Genomic DNA, 22,347 nt, shown 5'->3' with positions numbered 1-22,347 from the left:
AGCGCATGCGCCCTGTCAGGCGAGGATAAAATTGTGTGGTTTGTCAATGCGCATGTGCAGTTGAGTAAGCTGAAAGAAGGTGTAAAAAGGCGTAATTAGTTGTAAGACAGATCTACATGTTCTAGATAGAATTTGTGCATTTAAACAATATTATATGCATACATTTTAGATTGGTAATGTAAGATGGTAAACTGTAGTAGTTATGCACAGTATTCAGACAAACATGTAGAAGATTACATTGGCTGCACTTGCTAATGTTAGGTGCAAAAGTGTGTGCATTTGCGCAATAGCGTTTCCTTTGTAAATATGGCTTGGTGCATATAAGTGCACCATCATTTTTATAAATGTCTTGAGTCCCGTTTTTTGTGCAATTGCTCCAATTTCTACACTGCACCACTGGCGCAGGTCTTTAGTAAATCACCCCCACTGTATCCCTCTTTGTCATTATCACACTGCGTCCCACTCTGTCCCTGGCATCCCTTTCTGTCCACGTCACACTGGGTTCCTCTCTATCCCTGGCTTCCCTCTCTTTTATGGCACTGCGTCCCCCTCTGTCCTCGTCATGCTGCGTCCCTCTCTGTCTATGTTGTACTGCGTCAATCTCTGTCCTCGTCGCACTGCGTGCCTTTCTGTCCTCGGCGTCGCTCACTGTCCTCGTCATACTATGTCCCTCTCTGTCCCCGGCATCCCTCTCTGTCCCTGGCGTCCATCTCTGTCCCCGTCGCATGGCATCCTTCTCTGTGCACGTCGTACTGTGTCCCTCTCTGTTCTCCTCCCACGGCACCCCCTAAAAGGCAACTATGATAGGGGGCTCAGGAGAGTAATGAATTGTTTACATTTGCAGTTTGGGGGTGCTAAAACCCTCATAGATGAGCCCTATTTTTTACCCCCCCCCCAAACTGCACCCCACTACAGTGGCCAGGGCTGTACACATGTTGCAACAGGAATTATACACCCTCACACTTAACAGGTATATCAACTGCCAAGCATGACCCATTCTAATGAAAAGGCCCACTCTGCACGCATCCTGCAACCTTGTGCAGTACAGCGACCAAGGGGCTAAAGCAGGTGGTGAGGAGGCATTTTATCACCTTTTCACCACCTGCTTTAACCCCTTGGATCCCGCACTAGCATGCTGCAACTGTATGCACTGCACACAGTTGCATGGTGTTTGCAGAGTGGCCCCATTCTCTTGAATGGGTCATGCTTGGCAGGCTACACCTGGTAAGTGTGACAGGGTGCACAATGCTGTGCTCAATAATATGCCCTGCTGTGTACACCATAATAAACTCTGCTGTGTCCCCGTGATGTGCCCCATGCCCTGTGATGTGCTCCGTGCCCTGCTGTGTACCCCCCGATATGCCCTACTGTGTACCCTTTGATGTGCCCTACTGTGTGCCCCATGCCCTGAGATGTGCTCCGTGCCCTGCTGTGTACCCCATGATGTGCCCTGTGTGCCCCATGATGTGCCCTACTGTGTGCACCATGCCCTATGTTGTGCCCCATGCCCTGCTGTGTACCCCATGATGTGCCCTGATGTGTGCCCCATGCCCTGTGATGTGTCCCATGCCCTGCTGTGTGCCATGTGATGTGCCTTACTGTGTGCCCCATAATTTGCCCTGTGCAGTACTGTTTGCCCATTGATGAGCCCATAATGTGTCCTGCTTTGCCACCCCCTGTAATATGCACTGATGTGCCCCATAATGTGCCATGCTGCTCCCCATGTAGTGTGCCCTCCTGACCCCATGTGCTCTGACCTGCTGAAATTCTGTGACAAACACATGTTATGTAAACAGTGCAATATGTAGGTGGGGCTTTGTGCAGGTCCCCCATGATCTTCTATTGCCCAGGGGTCCCATGAGCTGTCGGTCCACCCCTGATCAGAAGCAATTATTTTATCATTCTTTCAATGCCCTTTTAAAATGAATGTGTGGTCTTAAAACATGAACCGTAGCAAAAAATCTTGTATATTAAAGAGGAACTTAAAAAATGCTGACAAGTAGGATTTTTTTGACAGAACAGACCCTTTTGTCATAACTGCATCTTCCTGCCTGTAAACATTAATGTACACTGAGCCATGCACACGCAGCTCAGCATATATATACAGCACAGCTCTGTCTTGTGATGATGTGACTCCCATGCGCACGCGCGGAAGTGAGATCATTTTGGCCTGGTCATCAAGTGGCTGAACTGTCTGTACCTGGCAGGGGAGCTGGGAGAAAATGGGGATTGTTTATAAGGTAAGTCTGATGTTCATATTAGCACATTATAGCTAACAGATCCTCGAGGCCCATTAAAAAAATTGCAGAATTTAAAGCAGAAGATTTAGGCCGGGTTCACACTAGTGTGACAAACGCTTCGACATTGGGGTCTCTTCCGACTTCTCTGCTGCCAAATAAATTACTTTAAAAACCTTTGTAATGTGTTTTTTTATTGACACTTTTTTCCCCCAGGTGAATGGGTAGGGGTCAGGTTTGTCAGGAAGGGGCCCTTGTCCTCATCAACATGGGGACAAGGTGCTTTGGGGTGCTCCAAAGCACCCATCCCCCATGTTGAGGGCATGTTAAAGTTCAGGAGGAGGTTCGCTCACTCGTCCCCACCCCCTTTCCTGAACGGCCGGACTGCGGTCTGGTATGGATTTTGAGGGGACCCCATGCTGTTTTTTCGGCGTAGGGGTTCCCCTTAAAATCCATACCAGACCGAACCATGCCGTTTTTTTATTTAAAATTTGGCGTGGAGTTCCCCCTCAAGATGCATACCAGACACAGTGCCTGGCATTGTAGGGGATCAAAGTCAGATCCCTGTTTATTGAAGTCGGATGCGTCTCTGACTTCAAGTCGCAGCGCAAAGTCTGATCCAAAGTAGTACGACTGTCGTGTCGTACCAGTGTGAATCCAGCCTTAAAGCATATCTACAGTACATACAAATGTCTATTAAAGACCATGGAAATACAGAAACATACCAATTGATATGCCAAAAATGTACTTAGCTAGGCCCCTTTCACACTGATGCAGTGTGGTTTGACTAGGGTCATCAGACACTGTCCCCGGGCCAAGTCTGTCTATGGTTTTGTCCCCGGATAGCAGGGGCAGACTGCGCCAGCATGGGCGTCCACTGAACTTTTTTCAGGGGGGGCATCATTTTAAGGTCATCCATGCTCGGTCCCTTTTTGACAATGTCACGAAGGGGAGGGGCTTAGTCATTATCACATAAAGTGCAAGCATGCAAAGGTTTGAGAAACCTGATGCAACTATCAAGCAACTAGAAACTTTGAATAACAATATCATAAAAAATGGAGTCCCCCCCCCCCCCCCAAGGAAATAACAAACCCCAGGATCAGTGCCAGTTTTTGCAATAACAATCTCCAGCTTTGCTGTCAGTTTCCGCAATAAAAATTGCCAGCATTGGTGTCAGTAGCAACAATAATAACCCCCCCACATCGGTGCAGATTTCTAGAATAAAAACTTCAGCATCTGTACCAGTGTACATAATAATGACCCTCAGCACTAGTGTCAGTTTCCTCACTCAAAACTCCCAGCATTTGGTGTCATTTTCTGCAATAATTGCCCCCAGCATAGATGGGAGGATATCAGGTTAAACACTTCCTAATGGCTCAGTCCCTAGGACTAAGTAATGGATAATGGACCAGACCTGGTGAAACCGCAACAGTGATCCCTCTGGCTGGACATTCACTCACTCTGGGTTGCCTGGGGTGACTCTAGTCAGTAGTGTAGCATGCCTGTACCCTGGCAGCGGCTCGGTCTTTCTCCCTCTCTGGTGGTGCGGGTACAGCGGGGCTCCCTCTCTGGTCGTGCGGGTACAGTGGGGCTCCCTCTCTGGTGGTGCGGGTACAGTGGGGCTCCCTCTTTAGTGGTGCGGGTACAGCGGGGCTCCCTCTCTGGTGGTGCGGGTACAGTGGGGCTCCCTCTCTGGTGGTGCGGGTACAGCGGGGCTCCCTCTCTGGTGGTGCGGGTACAGCGGGGCTCCCTCTCTGGTGGTGCGGATACAGCGGGGCACTCTCTCTGGTGGTGTGGGTACAGCGTGACTCACTCTCTGGTGGTGCGGGTACAGCGTGGCTCTCTGGTTGGTGCTGGTACAGCATGGCTCTCTGGTGGTGCGGGTACAGCGTGGCTCTCTTTGGCTTTCTCCATCATGAGCACAGTATTCTATTTTTTTCTTTTGTAACCCCCCCCCCAGCAGAGTGCTTGCATGCTGGGGGCTTTAGCATGGTGTCTGTGGACACGCTGGAGCCGCCACTCTTAAAGGACTACATTTCCCATGATGCCCCCAGAGTCTTTTGATTGGCCCTCTGCTGTGGCCAATCATGGCGAGGAAAGCAGGAAGCAAGGCGGCGGCACGGCGAATCCAATTAGAGCCGCTCTCTTTCTTCTAGCTCCAGCTGACAGAGAGGGGGAGGGGGCGATCGGGGGAGATATACAGTACAGACAGCCCATGGCTCTCCTCTCCCTGTCACAGTGCCGCTGCCAAGTTCTCTGGTATATGGAGCAGTGGCGCTGTGACAGGGAGAGGAGAGCCGTGGGCTGTCTGTACTGTATATCTCCCCCGATTGCCCCCCTCCCCTTCTCTGTCAGCTGAAGCTAGAAGAGAGAGAGAGAGCGGCTCTAATTGAATTAATTGTGCTGCCGCCTTGCTTCCTGTCTGCTGTTTTCCTCCCTGAGAATCATGGCACTGATTTCCAGGGGGTTGCAAACACCCTCCCTTGCCCTATGGACTGCTCCATAGGGCAAGGGAGGGCATTTGCAACCCCCTGGAAATCAGCCCATGTGCGCCAGGGTGGCAATCACCCCCCCCCCGACAGCTCTGATGCCCGGTAAAAAGGCTGCAGGGGAAAGACACTGTATACGGCCGCCACTACACAGAGCTACACTTGCAGAGCTGGAGCGGAGTGGTACACTGTCACTTCCCTGTCAGGGATCTCCGCCCAGCCCGACAGGAGCTTCCTAGGCCCCCGCCAGGTGTGCTGCAGCATAAAGGGGTTAATAAACACTGCCACTAATGCAGCACAAAGGGGTTAATTAGCTGCCACTGGTCACTAATGCTCCAGTGAATAATGGCAATACATTAATCCCCTGCATGCTGCATATTACCAATAGCATTAGAAAATAATGAACCCCTTCCACCCCCAGCGTATAAGTGTCCATTAAGGATGAGCTCTGGCGTGTTCGCACAGCCCACGTGCAGAGCCCGCCAGGAAGTCGGCACTGCGCTTCGCCAATCACAGGCAGTGAGACATTTCCCGATCTCTGCAGCCGTGCATCGGGACAATGTCTCACTGCCTGTAATTAGCCATGTGTAGTGCCGACTTCCTGGCGGGCTCTGCACGTGGGCTGTGCGAACACGCCGGAGCTCATCCTTAGGCCCCGTACAGACGAGCGGACAGTCCGATGAAAACGGTCCGCCGGACCGTTTTTATCGGACATGTCCGCTGGGAGATTTCGGTCTGATGGCTGTACACACCATCAAACCGAAATCCGCGCGGACAGAGAACGCGGTGACGTAGACGACACCGACATTCTCTATCGCGCGAGTTGAATGCTTCCACGCATGCGTCGAATCAATTCGACACATGCGCGGGATTTCTGTCCGCTGGTTAGACGTATTAACCAGCGGACATGTCCGCCGGACAGCTTCCCAGTGGACATGTTTCTTAGCATGCTAAGAAACATTTGTCCGCTGGAAATCTGTCCGCTAGTTAGACGTATTAACCAGCGGACATGTCCGCCGGACAGCTTCCCAGTGGACATGTTTCTTAGCATGCTAAGAAACATTTGTCCGCTGGAAATCTGTCCGCTAGCCTGTACACACGATCGGATCTGTCCGCTGACACTGGTCGGCGGACCAGTTTCAGCGGACATGTCCGGTCGTGTGTACGAGGCCTTAGTGTCCATCAGTTACTCCTACCAGTGCACTGTGTCAGTGCTGCCTATCAGTGCCAACTTATCAGTGCAGCCTCATTAGTGCCCATCATTGCAGCTTCATCAGCAGTAAGGATGAGCTCCGGCGCATTTGCACAGTCCACGTGCAGAGCCCGCCAGGAAGTCTGCATGGCGCTGCGCTAACCACAGGCAGGGAGACATTTCCCGATCTCTGCAGCCGAGCATCGGGAACAATGTCTCCCTGCCTGTGATTAGCGCAGCGCCATGAAGACTTGCTGGCGGGCTCTGCACGTGGATTGTGCGAACACGCCGGAGCTCATCCCTAATCAGCAGACTCCCAGTGAAGGAGAAAAATTACTTATTTACAACATTTAATAACATAAACTGTTTAGCAAAAAAAAATAAAAGAACCCAGTGGCAATTAAATACCACCAAAATAAATCTCTATTTGTGTGGAAATAAATATAATAAAAATACTGTTCTGAATTGTTAATTTATTTTGTTATTGTTGAACCAAAATTCTTTGGTAATAATAAAATACAAAATATTCATTGAAAAGTTAATTCTCTATCATATCTTCCTAACAATTGGTAGTCATATCCCGAAAAATTCTAAGAAGTATCTTTTTTTTTTTTTATCTCATGAACAAAATGTGAGAAATAACATACACATATATATATATATATATATATATACAATCATACAATAATTCCATAAACACATACACTGCATATATCATTTGAGGAAAATATGCTTAGAAAATTGTTTACCATTTGCCAAAAGATATATATATATATATATACATATATATACATATATACATATATATAATGTCCCTAGATTTTATTTAAAAAATCTGTTCACCTTAGGTTTGACAGCACTGAGGATGCAATGTAGTGTACCCATGGGTCTGGTGTGGGTTGGCTGAGCCTTCCCATAGAGTTGTATTGTGTTCTGCATTTTTGGTGGGCTTACCAAAACTGAGGGGACATAAAAGAACTCAGGGAAAACGCCTCTAACCTGTGCACTGCACCAGTGGGAAAAGGGGCCTAAGTTAGGGTGACCAGACATCCCCGGTTTCAGGGGACAGTCCCTGGATTGAGGACACTGTCACCAGACCAAGTCAGTCCCCAGTTTTGTCCCCGGATTGGATTTGAACAGGGGCTGGGGCAATTTCAAAGTCAGTGCAGAATAAAAAAAAAAAAATTATGCGCCTACTAGCTTAGGGGGGGGGGGGGGGGGGATATTTTCCATTATCTGTCCCCTTTCTGATGATCATGTGCTGGTCGGAGCGGAGGGGATATTTCTTCAGTTTCGGGTGCCCATTCAGCTCCACCCACTTGTTCTTCTGCCTTGGCTCAAGTCCCAGTCTTCCCTGGTGGAATGATCCTTCTCCCCACCCCCTCAGTAGTAGCCAGGGCCCGGAGAGTAATGCTGGCCATATACTCTACAAAAAATCGTCCTAACGAACTTTCGAAACACGAACGTTCGGCCGTGAGCGCAAACGATATTGCCATCACGTAATGACCGATAAATCGTTCAGTGGACATAAATAAAATAAAAAATTGTTTATTTTTTTTTACATATACATAGTGCGGAAAGTTCGGACGGGAAACACATTAACCTTCTGATTTATCGTTCATTCCTCAAAAAATTTCCAAACTTGTCCTTCGTTTTTTCGGCTCAAAAACTTCCCAACGATTATCGATCTTGTGCCCCATTAACTATTCGAAAAATTAACAAACTGTCTGAACGATCGAATTTCGGACAATTTTTCGTATAATGTATGGCCAACATAAGACTTGACAGGGATTTGAGGCGGGCAGAGAGTCGCTGATTGCCGCTATTACTAGTAAAAAAAAAAATATGTTCCCGGATTTAATTTAAAAATCTGGTCACCTTAGCCTAAGTTCTATTGTAAGCTTACAATGTGCAGAGATTCCATACTGCTGCTCCTGTCATATTTTTACCAGGCTGCTAGCTGTGACTGCACAAATCACCTGGCGCTCCCAGCCATAAACATAGGTTGTATAGGCCCCTTTACCTGTGTGAATTAACTCATGTGCACATTATGCCCTAAGAAAATGAAGCTAGAACAAAACTCCCTTTGCAAATAATAAATTCATACTTTGTGGAAACAGACTATTTAAAATGGGAATCTGACACATATACTGGAGCAGATAAAAATGAACCTTTCTGCAGTAATAAATCAGACAAATCAGTAATTGAGATTTAGCCTCTAATTCAGTGGTCATCAACCCTGTCCTCAGGGCCCACTAACAGGCCAGATTGTTTGTATTACTTTGGGGAGATGCAGACTAGAATACTGCAATCACTGAGCAGCAGATGATATCACCTGTGATGAATTTCAGTTGCAAACCTGGCCTGTTAGTGGGCCCTGAGGACAGGGTGGATGACCACTGCTCTAATTTACTTTGAATGAGGAAATAAAAAACATGTGTGGTTATTACAAGTTAAAAGTTTTCATGGTCCAGCCCACAGTAACTATACAGGACCTAAAGGTTTCATATAAAACAAATGAGGTGAAATTATGTGATGTGATACAGCTGGGAGAGGAAGAGGATTTATAAGATACAGAGTCTGAGCAAAGCATTGGCATCTAGAGAAGCAAAGAAAGTGATTATGCAGCAGTGTATGGTGAACAAACCAGGCCCAAAGCCTGTCTTCTGTTGTCCTACTATAGGATGCAAGGCAACATTCTGCAAAAAACTGAGATTGCAAGAACATATGGTTAAACATACTGGACTGGTAAGGCTTTTCATAGGGTGCTAATGAGAAAAGGTTAATGTGTAATTGACTTTTTTTCTTTTAATTTTGGATAGTCTCAGAAATGTACACTACAGCCAATATTATACTTTGTGTGTGTGTGTGTGTGTGTGTCTTGCAGGTTGAAGTATAGGAGCTTTACTTTACTGTGTTATTTGAAAGTGCAAGTTCTCTGGCTGTTATGGCTTGTCATGGCAATTAACTAGCACAAGTGATTGTGTATACATGGTGTTCTGGCATGCACCTTCAAATGATATTAATATTGTGTGTATTTATTATGTGTCTGGTTAGGGATTTCACTTCTGGCCCACAGTGAAACTGGGATTGTGAGGGACTTCCTGCATGATACCAGAACTAGTGTCCCCATTGGAAGATTTCCCCTTTTCCATATCCAGTGATGGGACAACTAGTTAGGATTGGGCCACAGAAAATGAATTGCCAAATATATATGTAGTGCCAGAGTGTAGTTAAACTCTGATCCAGATTGTTAAGTGCAAAATAGGGTCTCTGTCTCAGCTTGGCTGTGCTGTAGGCTTATTCTGTTGTACTGGGGTGTTTTTCCAGCCCCGGTGCTGCAGGTGGCAGCAGTGGAGTCAAGGTTTGGGTGCTTTTTCCCAGCAGACAATCAGGAGGGTTTGACCTCGCTGTGCATGCTGGGGAGGGGTATTTATGAGGCAGACTCCATTGGTTCAGAGTCTTCTTCGTCCAGTGTGGCACCCACCTTTTGGGGTGACCACATCACGGCGCCCCCCGACGTTATGGCCTACCTGGCCGAGGCGTGTGTGCCACGTGGTGTTCTGGGACCATGCTGACCCGGAGCATCTAAACAGTGACGAAGACCCAGTGAGTGACTGGGTTCCCACTTTTGAAGATCCCAAGCTGTACTGTTGTTTGGGGAGTCAGTCTGAGGAGCGCCATTGAGAGGCTGGCGGTCCAAAAGGGCCTGGACAAACCACCGGGGCTCAAGGTAGCTGCACACTGAGGGATTAAACACCTGCCAGTCGGCACCTGGGCGACAAGTTGAAGGAGATACTGGCGTAACTTATCCAAAGAGGGATATCTACAAGAATTCAATCCAGAGAGGGCCTGTGGCAGAGGTGTCTTTCTGAGGTTCGCTGAGGGAGGTCTGTGGCAGAGACTATTTCCTCAAGTTCACCAAGGAGGGTCTGTGGCAGAGACTTTATCCTACAATTATCCGAGTGATACTCCGGCTGCCAGGTCAGTGAGAGGCCTGTCCGGGTACACTAAATCCACTCTAGCGGGAGTGGGGCAGACAAGTGTTACACTTGGGAGCAGGACTGTTTCCTTATTACGCCTGCATATTCTTCCTCCTTCTACAACTTTACTTTCCTCACCACAAGTTTACTGTTTTTTTACCCGGCTGGGTAATAAAGAGCACAGCAAAGAGCACCTGTCGTGGACATTCCTTTACTTTTACTATATGCAATACGCATTTTATTTTTTATTTTAATATAGAAGCTTTTCTTTAATCTGGACATGGTGAACCCTGACTACTTTGGCTGGCTGTCATATGACATCCTCGGCTTTGTGGTGGTATATCTGAATGATGATCTGAGCTACAGGCATCATTCAGATATCTGTGATTTCCTACACCATAAGAATGATCATGGCGAACGATCATTCTTATGGGTGGTGAGAGGGGACATCGCCGCCCTCCGGTGCTTCTACCGACTCACCTCTGCGATCAGTGAGTTGGAGAACTCATCCGCTGGCCCACCATAGAGATTTCTGGAGGACCAGATGGTTGCTGGAGTCTGAGTCTCTATGATAGTCGGAGGCCGGACACGATGTTATGTCACGCTCTGCATTAAAAAAACACTGCTTCGGCTGGCTGAGAAGCTGTGTGTTTTCTCTTGTGACATTGCGGTGGTCAAATTAGACACTAAGTGACACTTTTTGGAGACACTAATGGGGTGATCGGTGCTAAAAAAGCACGGTTGCTGTATAAATGACACTGGCAAGGAAGGGGGTTAACATCAGGGGCAATAAAGGTAAAAAAAAAAATCCCTAAATGGCTTCCTTTACCTTAGTGCAGTCCTCCTTCACTTACCACCTCTTCTTTTTTTTTTTTTTTTTTTTTTTTTTTTTTCTGAGAAATCCTCACTTCCTGTTCTGTCTGCCAAACCGTAATGCAAGTCAGGACGCCCACTAACACACAGCTCCTTGGTCTATCTGCAACGTAGAGGGCGTCCTGCTCGCCCCCTCCCCCCTGGGGAGTGGCGAGCACGACACTCCACACCAGGGAGAAAGCCTTGCATTACTGTTTGGAGTTGCAGACAGAACAGGAAGTGAGGATTTCTCAGAAGAAATAAGGACATTTAAAAGCAAAATCGAAGGATGAGGTAAGTGAAGGAGGACTGCACTAAGGTAAAGGAAGCTATTTAGGGATTTTTTTTTTTTTACCTAGGGGGTGGTTTAACTAGAGGAAGAGAGATCTCTGTTCCTGATTAGCAGGAACACGAGATCAGTCTGCCTCTCCTGCGAACGATTGGTGGGTTCTGGCAGCTGCCATACATGCTGATTGGCTCCCAGTGTGTCCAATCACAGTGGAAATAGGTTGCCTGTGGTGCATGCACATGACACAGAAGAGGAAACAAAGTGCAGGTATGTTTCGTGCCGCAGTAAGTAGGTGGTCCAGAAATGGGGGGGAGATCTGTCTCTTTAAGCTTGAGAACTGGAAGTGACATCAGAGGTTGCTGCGGTCCTCCAAGGATATACAGCTGAGTGGGGGGGGGGGTTTATCTTGCCTTCGCTCAACTTCCTGAAAGTGGGGGGGCGGCACCTCACCTGCCGCCTCTAAAAGTGATCCTGTGGCAAATCCGCCACCAGAATCTCTTCTGAATCACCCAGAAATTATACTGGGGTTACGGTAGCTAAATGACCTAAATGTACTGTGAGTGGTCGGCAAGCAAAGCTTTATATCGCTTATGTAGGGCAAAGTACATGGGATACTCAAACCACGCTTTTCTTTCTTTTGCTTACTGCCTCTTTATTGGAAACAAGGAAGCCCTGCTCAAGTTGTGGCTATTTTTAGAATGGGACTGTATGCAGAATGTTGCCTATAAATAAAAAATGACTCTAGAATAGGGTGACCAGACGTCCCCTGATTGAGGACACTGTCCCCGCGCCAAGTCTGTCCCTGGTTTTGTCCCCAGATTGGATTTAATAGGGGGCAATTTCAAAGACAGTCAGTGCAGAATTAAAAATAAAAATTTGAATTACACCCCCCCGCTCCACCGTGCCTACTAGCATAGGGGGTGTTGTATTTTTCCCATTATCTGTGCCCCTTTCTGATGATCATGTGCTGGTCGGAGGGAATGTTTCTTCAGTTTCGGGCGCATGCCCATTCACCTTCGCTCGCATGTTCTTCTGCCTTGGCTCAAATCCTAGCCAGCCACCTGCCTATCTCCTTGCCTTCTCTGGCGGAGTGATCTTCCTCCGCTCCCCATCCAGTAGTAGCCTGGGGCCCGAAGAGTAAGACTTGAGAGACTGTGAGGCGGGCGGTGACGGGCAGAGAGTTGCTGATTGTTGCCATTACTAGTAAAGAAAAAATATGTCCCCGGATTTCATTTTAAAAATCTGGTCACCTTACTCTAGAAGCATGAAGTGGGTTAACTTGGCCGCAGGCCTTTATTACTGGTATTATATTTATTTTATTCATCAATATTTATTAATCAAATAACCATTGTGATATAACGAATCAAAACATCACTCATTAACTTAAACCACCAACAGTCCTCGACCTAGCCACCACGACTCAGGTTGGATATTAACTCTTTCTTTGATTTGAATTTTTTATTATTTTAAAGAGCAAAGTTGTACATGTTAGTGCTCACAGTACATTCCGGAGCAGAAGAAAAAAGAAATAAACAAATGAGATTCAAACAAAAGTGTACAGTACATCTTTGGACATTACAAATTGCATAGGGTACAGGGATATTGGAGAAACTGAGTAGACAACTGTAAATATAAAGAAATAAGTGAGAAGGATTTTACCTTCTTATCAAAAGACTCAGTCTACCCAACCTTACGTGAACTATTCTGTATAGGAGGGAGAGTCTAAACTAAGTACCTGACCCAGCAGTCTGATCCGACACCCCTAATGGGAACAAACTGTGTCCGGAAAAAGCTAAAAAAAAATTGAAATCTAAACCGCTGAGTAAAATAAAATACTTTAACAATAGACTCCTGTGTCCTCAAATAGCCCAGGATCTCCCCACCAAAAAAATAAAATTAAAAAAGAGAGCGAAGAAATCCTACGCATGCTCCTGGAGTGTGCAGAAAAGATCTTTGTCTTCCAAAGAGAACTTGATCAATGTTCTAACTGCTAATAAAATAGCATGGAGAACAGAAAAACATGACAGAGAAGAGAATGTACGGGAGACAGGAGAAGGAAAGATGAAGTAGAAAGAAAAGAAAGTAGATAATGGAGTTGATTACCAGCTGGAAGGTTAAATATCCGTAGATGGTGTGCTGAAACCAGGTGAAAGGGGAACCCCCACATATCTGGCCCAAGGTTCCCATATGGCCTCAAACAGGTTGTACGTATTTAAAATAATGGTGACCATTTTTTCCTGAGTCATGACCCAGGATATTTTTCTCTTGGCTGCCATGATAGAAACTCTTGGACGTTTCCATGCCCCCGCCAATGTAGATTTGGCTCCCAGAAGCATAAAAGTTATCAACTTTTGCTTGAGTTTGGAGGCCTGAGGAACGTTAGCTCCCAGCAGCGCTACTTGTGGATATTTTTCCACCGGAACATCTAACTTTTCTGATGAGGTGAAAGAACTTGTTCCAAAACCCCCTGATTTTAGGGCAGTCCCACCAGATATGAAGCATTGTGCCCTGGGCTTGGCAATCACGAAAGCATAGTGGGGAGGCAGTTGGAAACATAGAGGCCAGCCTGCTGGGAACTAGGTACCATCTCGTCAGTACCTTCATATTGGCTTCTACCAGGGATGTATTAACTAATCCTTTAAAGGCACTTGTTCCTACCTTATGCCACCTTTCCAGGTCCCAGGTCATCTGCAGATCTCTCTCCCATGCCTCCATGTAGGAAAATTTAGAGGATACCTCGGAGAGTGACGTGTATATTATGGAGATTCCCCCTTTGTGTTCCATCATTTGTTTACACCATCGTTCATAACTAGTGGGAGTTGGTGAGCCCGAGTTGTCGCTCCAAAAGGACGTCACAAAGTGAAGAATTTGGGAGTATCGAAGTCTTTCAGATTGAGGCAAGCCCCATTTCCTCACACAATACTCCAGTGAGAGCGGGCCAGAGGAAGAAAGGAGATCACCTATTCTATAGATCCCCTTGTCTAGCCACCATTGAAATGCTGTAGTGTCCATTCCCAGTGCAAACTGAGGGTTGTGGAAAATTTGTGTTAGAGGCCTAGCCTCCGACACCAGAGAAGGAAGATGTCTCAGACCATCCCATAGTTTAAATGATTGTGACAATGTAGGAGACAGTATTGCGGGTCTGGTTTTCTGGGGTAACCAAAATAGGCCCTCCAAAGAAAGGCCAGGGACCGCTAAACTCTCTATCAATCCACTCTGGCTTCTCACATTTCGCATATACGGAAGATAATTGGGCCAATCTAGCTGCTTGGTAATATTTAAACAAGTTCGGTAGCCCGAGCCCCCCTTGCGTTTTGGGCCCATAAAGGACATTCTGGGCTAATCTATACCCTTTACCCTCCCACACGAATTTGAGAATTTTGCCCTGGAACGACCTAAGTTGGTGCTTTTTTAATAGCTATCGGGAGGGATCTAAATAAGTAGAGCAGCCTGGGTAGGAGAGTCATTTTGATAGCATTGATCCTACCCAACCAGGAAATTTTATGTCGGGACCACGTCTGAAGGTCCATATCGAGTTTACGAAACATAGGGGGGAAGTTGGCCTGGTAAAGTTGTTTAATTAAGTAATGAATGGATGATTCAGCCCATTTGAAATCAAAATGAGGCTTCAGGTGATCGATAACTGAGGGGGGTGTGGATATATTTAGAGCTTGAGATTTGTTCCAATTTACCCGTAATCCCGAGATTTTGCCAAAAGATTTAAGTAAATTGCACACAATGGGGAGCGAGGTAATCGGAGCGGTGACAAAAAGGAGATCGTCTGCAAAAAGTGCAAATTTGTGGGTTTGGAGACCACAGGTTACCCCCTTAATGTCCGGTTCAGATCTGATAGCGATAGCCAACGTCTCAATCGCAATGGCGAAAATCAATGGGGAAAGGGGGCAACCCTGTCTAGTACCTCTGGCAATACTAATGGAATCTGAAAAATATCCCTGTAGTCTGACCTTTGCCTTGGGTTCAGAGTAGAGGGACTTCAGAAGACCTCGAAAGTGTTCTCAATCCCCAACGCTGCAATATCTCAAAGATAATCCCAAGACAAGGTGTCAAAGGCCTTTTGAAGGTCTAAAGAGAGGAGGAGTCCCTCCTGCGGCGGACCCCCCGCCCAACCCGACTGGAGCAATGAGATAACGTCAATTGCTCGCCTCACCTGGTCTGGGCCCTGTCTACCTGGGATAAAACCCATCTGATCCTTATGGATATAAAGTTTTATAAAGGAGTTTATCCTGTTGGCGAGGATCTTGGTTAATATTTTTAAATCATTGTTGATTAACGAAATGGGTCTATAATTTTCAACTAGCTCTAAATCTTTATCTGGTTTGGGGATGACTGAAATATATGCCTCATTCAATTGTGGATGCATGCACCCCCCCCCCCCCCCGTTTCGAGTTAAAAAATTTAGTGAGATGAGGTGCCAGGGATTCCGCAAAAAAATCGTAATATGGCACTGAGAAGCCATCTGGTCCGGGTGCCGAACCATCCTTTAGACTTTTGATTACCTCCCTAGTTTCTTCTGTAGAGATTGGGGCTTCCATTAAATCTACATGACTCTCCTGTAAATTCGGGATCGGTAGTCGGTCTAAGAAGGATTTAACATCAGAGTGTCTGGCTGTACCCGACCGCTGATACGCTGATATAGGGAGGCATAGAAGATTTCAAATTCTTGTAGGATGCATTTAGGATTAAGGGTCGTGGTCCCATCCCTGGTCTTAATTTTAGGGAGAGCAAATGTGCGGAATCTCGGCGAGAGCTTAGTGGCTAACATTGTATTCATTTTATTCTTATGTAAATAAAATCTTGCATTACTCCAATTTAAGGATTTTTCAGCCCTTACCGTAAGCGCTAAATTCAATGCTAATCGAGCAGTATCAAGCTGTGAGACCTGGACCTTCGTCTGGTCTTTCTTATGTTTCTTACACAGGATCATGAAATCCTTTTCAAGCTTCGCTACCTCCGCAGCTTTCTCCTTTTTTCGTTTAGTGGCTATCTGAATTAACTTGCCCCGGATGGTAGCTTTGTGGGCAGCCCATAATATCTCAGCCGAGATTCCATCGACATCATTTAGCGTGAAATATTCATTAATGGCCCTCTCAATCTCCGAGACCACATTTGGGTCATTAAGTAAGGTTTCATTTAGTTTCCAATGAGATTTGTGGGATCCTAAAATTTGTGTTTGTACAGAGTAAATCACCATAGAGTGGTCCAAAAGTGTTGTATCTTTTATATTGGCTTTAGTGATCGAGGGGACGTGTCTGGCAGATATGAAGATATGATCAATCCTTGAATATGATTGATGTGGGTTTGAATATTGGGAGTAGTCCCTTTTATGTGGATTGAGTTCCCTCCATATGTCTACAAGATTTTGTTGAAAGATTAATTTTGCTATGTGTGAGCTGGCTCTGGTTGGGCGGGTCAGTTTCGTTGCTAAGGGTTTAGATTTGTCTAGACTTTGGTCGAATGCTATATTGGTGTCACCTCCGCATACTATCATTCCCTCTAAAAGGGGTTCCAAGATGTTGAACATAGCTTGGAAAAATATGGTCTGACCTCTGTTGGGGGCATAATAAGAAATGAATGACATTAGTTGGCCATCCAATTCTCCCTTGACCAACAGAAACCTACCGTCCGGGTCCCTATGTATCAGAGGATTAAATTTACATGTCTTTGCAAAAAGGATTGCAACCCCTCTAGTTTTGTCCTCGGCGTTTGCCAAAAAAAATTGTGGATACTGCGTGTGTATAAATGCTGGGGTGTAGCTAGCCGGGAAATGGGTCTCTTGCAAAAGAACCACCGACATGTTCTGGGAATAATAGGACTGAAAGACCTTCCTTCTCTTAACAGGGGAATTTAAACCCTGGACATTGTGTGAGGCAACCTTCAAAACCTTAGGAGGTAAGGAGTTATGGGGTGTGGTCATTGTGGGGGTGGGATAAGTGGAGCATGGAACTTACCCCGGCCAGAGAGAGGCATGGGAGAGAGAGGCACGAACTGCATGTTGGACCCGGCCTGGGATGTTACAAGCGAAGCACTGTAGGAACAGACTGGTAATAAAAAAGAAAAGGTTAGAAAAGGCTAGAACAGGAAAAAAAACAGAAAGAGATAACGCAATCAAAAATATGAATTAATCTCAAACAACAAACACAGGATGGAAAAGAATCCATCCTGCCTTTGTCAGACATACAACTGATGTAGCCCCGATCTAGGGCTACTGGACCAATCCTCGACAGTGAATAATCCACCGTCCAGGACTGGTCTGAGGCACAAGGCATCTGCCCCAGCCCCCCATCAACCATTAGAGTAATCAAGAGAGTTATAACATAGTGAACAAAACACTAAACAAATGCTATAACATTACATGTGAAGAATATACGGATCACGGTAAGTGCGAACAGAGTGACATCAGCTAAATAAAAAGGTTTTAGACTGATAAGCGCCCCAAAAAAAAAACAGGAATCCCCAGCCACGGATAGGGGACTCAATTATGTGATACCCTACGGGTATTCAACCCTAGAGGGGAGAGAAAAAAAAAGAAGGAAGCATGACAGGTAGAATGTCTAGTTCAAGTCTTGGCAGGATCCTTGGTGCGTCTGCTCTTACTCATCTTCCATGTGGGGGAGAGGGGACTGGCAGGGGTGGATCGTTTGGATGAACTTGCTTATGAATTTGAAGTGTCCATTGCTGAGTCCAGAGAAATGAACTTTAAGGCGAGCAGGATTTTTTCTCCCTCGGAGAACGTAGTAAATGTGTAGGTTTTACCTTTTATAGGAGAATTTTAGAGCGAACGGAAATCCCCACCAGTATTTGATTTCTTTCTGCGATAAAATCGCCAACAGAGGTTTTAGCGTTCTGCGTCTTTGAATAGTCATGGCAGAGATGTCGGCAAAAATTTGGATGTCTTGTCCCTGGAATGAGATGCAGGGTTGCTGGCGTGAGATTCTCATAATCTCTTCCTTCACGGAATAATAGTGTGGTTTTACCACAACGTCCCTGGGTGATCCGTCCTTCCTCAGAGGGCCCAGGAATCTGTGCGCTCTATCCAGCTCTAGCTTGTGAGTAGCAATAGAGGGGAGCATGCTTTTGATGAGGTCCTGAATAGTTTTGGGGACATCTGTGATGGACTCGGGGAGGCCCCTGACCCTAAAATTGTCCCTTCTAGAGCGGTTCTCGAGGTCATCTATTCTGTTTAGGGCCACATCCAGTTGCTCTTGTAAGGATTGTATTTGGTCAGTGTTTTGGTTGGTTTTGGAGATAGTGATGTCCAGCTTATTTTCTATTTCCATCCTGGAGCCCAGGTTCTGGAAGTCAGAACGAATCTCATTTGTAATTGTAATTGCTGTTTGGGCAAGACCCCGCTCCAGTAATTCAGAAAACTTCAGGAAAAGTTCCCCTGCATTCTGGGGAATTTCAGCATCCAAGTGTGCTGAGGGGGCTGTGGTAACAGGGTATGCAGGTGAAGCTTCCTGTGGTGAGCCAGTATAGTGGACCAGTGTGGGGTTAAACTGGAGTTCTGAGGTGTCTGGCAGTGAAGGTAGGGAGCCTGGGGAACCTTGGGCACCTTGGGCAGACATAGGGGGGAAGTTCAATGTGGCAGGAGAAATAACTTGCCTCATGTCAGTGCCTCCAGCAGCGTGTGGTGTTTGTGGCTGAGGCGCGGCCGCCATCTTGGATTCGGCCTGCTTCTCTAATGCGGTGGGATTCGGTTCCAGGCCCTTTCGGACCGCGCTGCTATACATGGGGGGGGCCCGACCAGGTGTTCCCCTGTCGAATCCTGCGCTCAGAAGGCGCCGCACCGCCGTGAATCCGGTGCTATGGCTGACGTGGGGCTGAGGCAGAGCGGAGCTCCCGGCCTAAGCAGCCATCTTGGACGCCTCCGCATGCGCCATATTAACTCTTTCTTAACCAACCCCTATTGTTTGTTCACAAAACCAAAAGGGGGTACCACGTAATAATTAGGCCGCGACAAGGGAGGGGGGAGGGAGTTCAAAAGGTAAGGGTTACCTGAAAATCTGGTCACCACAGCTTGCTGTACATGCCTTAAATAAGCTTCCCGAATGTTCCCATGTACCCTGTGACCTAAAACCTGTCCCTTATTGGTCCCTAGCTTACCTCACCTAAAGCCCTACCTTACAGGTGTAAGGGGGAATAAGCCTGGGGCCTGTACCACTCCCACTAATCCACAGGTGTGTGGGATGAAGAAGGGGGGGCCTGGAAACTTCCCTCTGCAAGCATTCCCATGGGCTCGGGGAGCTTAAAACGGCTCCCTTCGCTTTCATTCTTTCACTTTGCATGACAAGAGTCTGTCAAATAAAAGGAGTGGGTGGCATTAAGGCCAGAGTATCCATACTGTGAACACTCAATCCTTGCTGCATGTTCAGCCTCTTGCTAGCTAGAACAGTTGGCTCTGTCCCATTGCGAGAGATGACTCATCCCTGTTCAGCTGCTGGCTGGTTCTCTGGCTAAGGGTCCTTTCACACTAGCGGACCGTTCATCCGTTCATTACAAGTCCGTTAACGGACTTGTAATGAATCCCTATGGGATCGCGTCCGTTAGCGGATGGAGCATCCGCTAACGTCGGGATCCGCTTTTGCGAACGGAAGAAACCCTATTTTTCTTCCGTTCGGCAGGACGGATCGGATGCAGACGGACAGACGGTCCGTCTGCATCCGATCCCCCATAGGGGAGAGCGGAGCAGAGACAGGGTGGTCTCTGCACTGTGTGCGGGGACCGCCCTATCCGCCGACAGCTCAGCGGGGATGACGGGATGATCCCCCGCTGAGCTTTGGCGGACACACGGAGCGGACACAAACGGTCCGCTCCGTGTGAAAGGACCCTTACAGTTGTAAACACAAAGCATCGGACAAATCTGTGGATTTTTGTCCGAAGGGCGTTGGCCGTGAACTTGTTCTGCATACAGACTGCAGAACTTTTTCATCCAACATTCATGAAACTACATGTTCTGCTCATTGGTGTCACCCTTTGGTCAACTTCTGCCAATGTTGTGTGATGGTTGGCGTTGGTTCGGAGCATGCGTGTTTGTACATTGGATTTTAGTTTGACAGATTTTTGTAATAATCCGATTGAACACATTTGTTGTCGGAGCGTACAGACGGTCGGATTATCTGACAAAACCTGTCTGTCGGACAATTGTTGGAATATCTGATCATGTGTACAGGCCTTATGAAGAGCAAGGTTGTTGGCTGACATCTCCAAATATGGCTATTGCAATGATTGGATGTCAGTCAGCATCCCTGCCCCGTCTTTTACTTGTCAGTTGGGGAGTCTTCCAGCTAGTAACTGGCATCATGGCAACCAGAGAGCCCTGTGTGAGAAGCTGTCATCTAAAGGTTAAAGTGGTGGTAAACCAAGGGGGATCTGCAAGAAAAAGGCATAATGTGCTAGTATGCACCACATACTAGTGTATCGCTACCCCCGGAGGAGCCGCTGATTAGATTTGGGATCGGCGTATTTAAGTTACCTCTTCACGGTGTCTAGGGGTGATGGTAGTGCTGAGAGCAATAATAGAATGAGCCTCTTGTCCTGCTGTATTCGCACATGTACCCTACTCTAGCTGCACACTATTTAAAGCTGAATGATGGTCCTCACTACTCACACTATGCCTAGACTGACACTAAACTAATATTGTACACTGGCAATTGAAGCAAAATGGCACACGAACGGCACTGAACAGAGCCCTGTTGTATCTCTCCACAATGAAAACTGAAAAATGTCTGCCATTGAAAGAATACTTTTATACTGTGGGGCGGGAATGAGCCTTGATTGGATAGTCACGACAGTGTCCAATCATGACTGACTGGCTGAAGCTGAAGCTTACACTTTAGGAGCCAATCGGGCAGTGGCGGCTGGTGAAGTTTTAGGATAGGGGGGGCGCAAGACTCCGCCCCTCCACATTTGGCCCCTCCCATTTATAAGCTACACCCATTATAGGATCCACCCACTCCATCCCCTGTATTTCACTTGCTTCCACTCAGTGTCAGGAGTATACAGCTCAGCATCACAACAGAGTATATAGCCCCAGCATCACAAATGATGGGATGAGTACCCGGGGGGAGGGATGGTGGGATGAGTACCCGGGGGGGAGGGATGGTGGGATGAGTGCCTGGGGGGAGGGATGGTGGGACCAGCAGCAGCGCCCCCCCTCCTCTCCCCCCGCAGCATACCTGTGTTTGTGTTGGCCGTGGGCTCTCATCTACAATCCAGCAGCGGGCCCCCCCTCCCCCCGCAGTTCACTCCGAGTCCTGCCGCCACAGCACTCACCAGTTCGGAGCATAGTGCGTGCTTGAAATTCCCCCCTCCATCTCAATGTGCCGCTGCTGGAAGAGAGCTCACGGCCAACCACAAACGCAGCTATGCTGGTGGTGGCGGAGCTGGCTGGCAGTACTAGCGGCGGCGGGAGTGCTGACGCCGGGGGATGGAGCCGGGAAGTAACACTTACCTTCAATGGTTGGCGCCGCTCCTCAATAATGCCCCCACACGCTACAGAGATGCCACCGGAAGTCATGTGGTGATCCGCCCACTGACCTCTGCTCCGGTCCTGCCGAGTGCCGCGCCAATCCCATGATCGCTAGCGGACATGCTAGCAAATCAAATGAAGTGGGTACGGGCGCACAGCTTGCGCCCTGCACACGCCCTAAACACAGGCAAATCAGCTTCCCAGCCTGCGATCAGCTGATTGCAGGCTGGGAAGCTTCCCATAGACCGCCGCATGTCCGGCACCTGGTCACTCTTGAAGTGAATTTTTTTTTTTTTTTTTTTCACAGCTGGGGGGGCGGCACCCGAGCGCCCCCTATGGGCGGGCCGCCACTGCAATCGGGGCTTGCAATGCACTGCTCAGATCTGCAATGCATTGTGGTCAATTTGGGGGCCGAACAAACCTGTTTGTTCGGCTCTTCGCTGATCAACGAATGTGCTTAGGTCAAACTGTTCGCCCTTGCCTATTTACAACCACTTTAAGTTCACCTTGTGTGGGGGGGGAAATATTTTGACAAAAGTGTTTTTTTTTTTTTTTTTTTTTTTTTTTTTTTTTCCATTGCACCCATAATCGGCTTTTGCTCAAATACACAAAGCAGTTTCCCACCTTCTGTATCTGAAGGAAAGGTGGATGCTCCTATAATTTAAATGTGTCCTAAAAGACAGTTTATACCGACAATATTTTGTATATGATAATTCATATACTACTGCGCTGTACTACTGCTCCCTTTGCTAGGTTCACATAGGTCAAAAAACTCTGCCTCCACACCAATCGTTTAGGTCCTTCCTTGCTCCAAAA

The 22,347-nt window shown here is 47.2% G+C and overlaps 1 protein-coding gene across 3 annotated transcripts in view; it reads left to right on the top strand.

Annotated features, from left to right (window-relative positions):
- Nucleotides 1–8,449: 8,449 nt before the first annotated feature.
- Nucleotides 8,450–22,347, top strand: part of LOC120919563 (P43 5S RNA-binding protein-like) — a 369,439-nt gene continuing 355,541 nt past the window's right edge. The window contains exon 1 of one of the 3 annotated variants that reach the window (XM_040331769.1): nt 8,450–8,666. In XM_040331769.1, the coding sequence (XP_040187703.1) occupies nt 8,541–8,666 (126 nt within the window). In that variant the 5' untranslated portion in view covers nt 8,450–8,540. The remainder of the gene's footprint in view (nt 8,667–22,347) is intronic. The other 2 variants (XM_040331768.1, XM_040331770.1) reach the window with 2 other exon arrangements.

The sequence above is a fragment of the Rana temporaria genome, chromosome 12 (genome assembly GCF_905171775.1).
Source record: "Rana temporaria chromosome 12, aRanTem1.1, whole genome shotgun sequence".
NCBI classification, from domain to species: Eukaryota; Metazoa; Chordata; class Amphibia; order Anura; family Ranidae; genus Rana; species Rana temporaria.
Note: the sequence above shows the minus strand (reverse complement) of the source record. Positions and strands in the feature narration are given on the sequence as shown.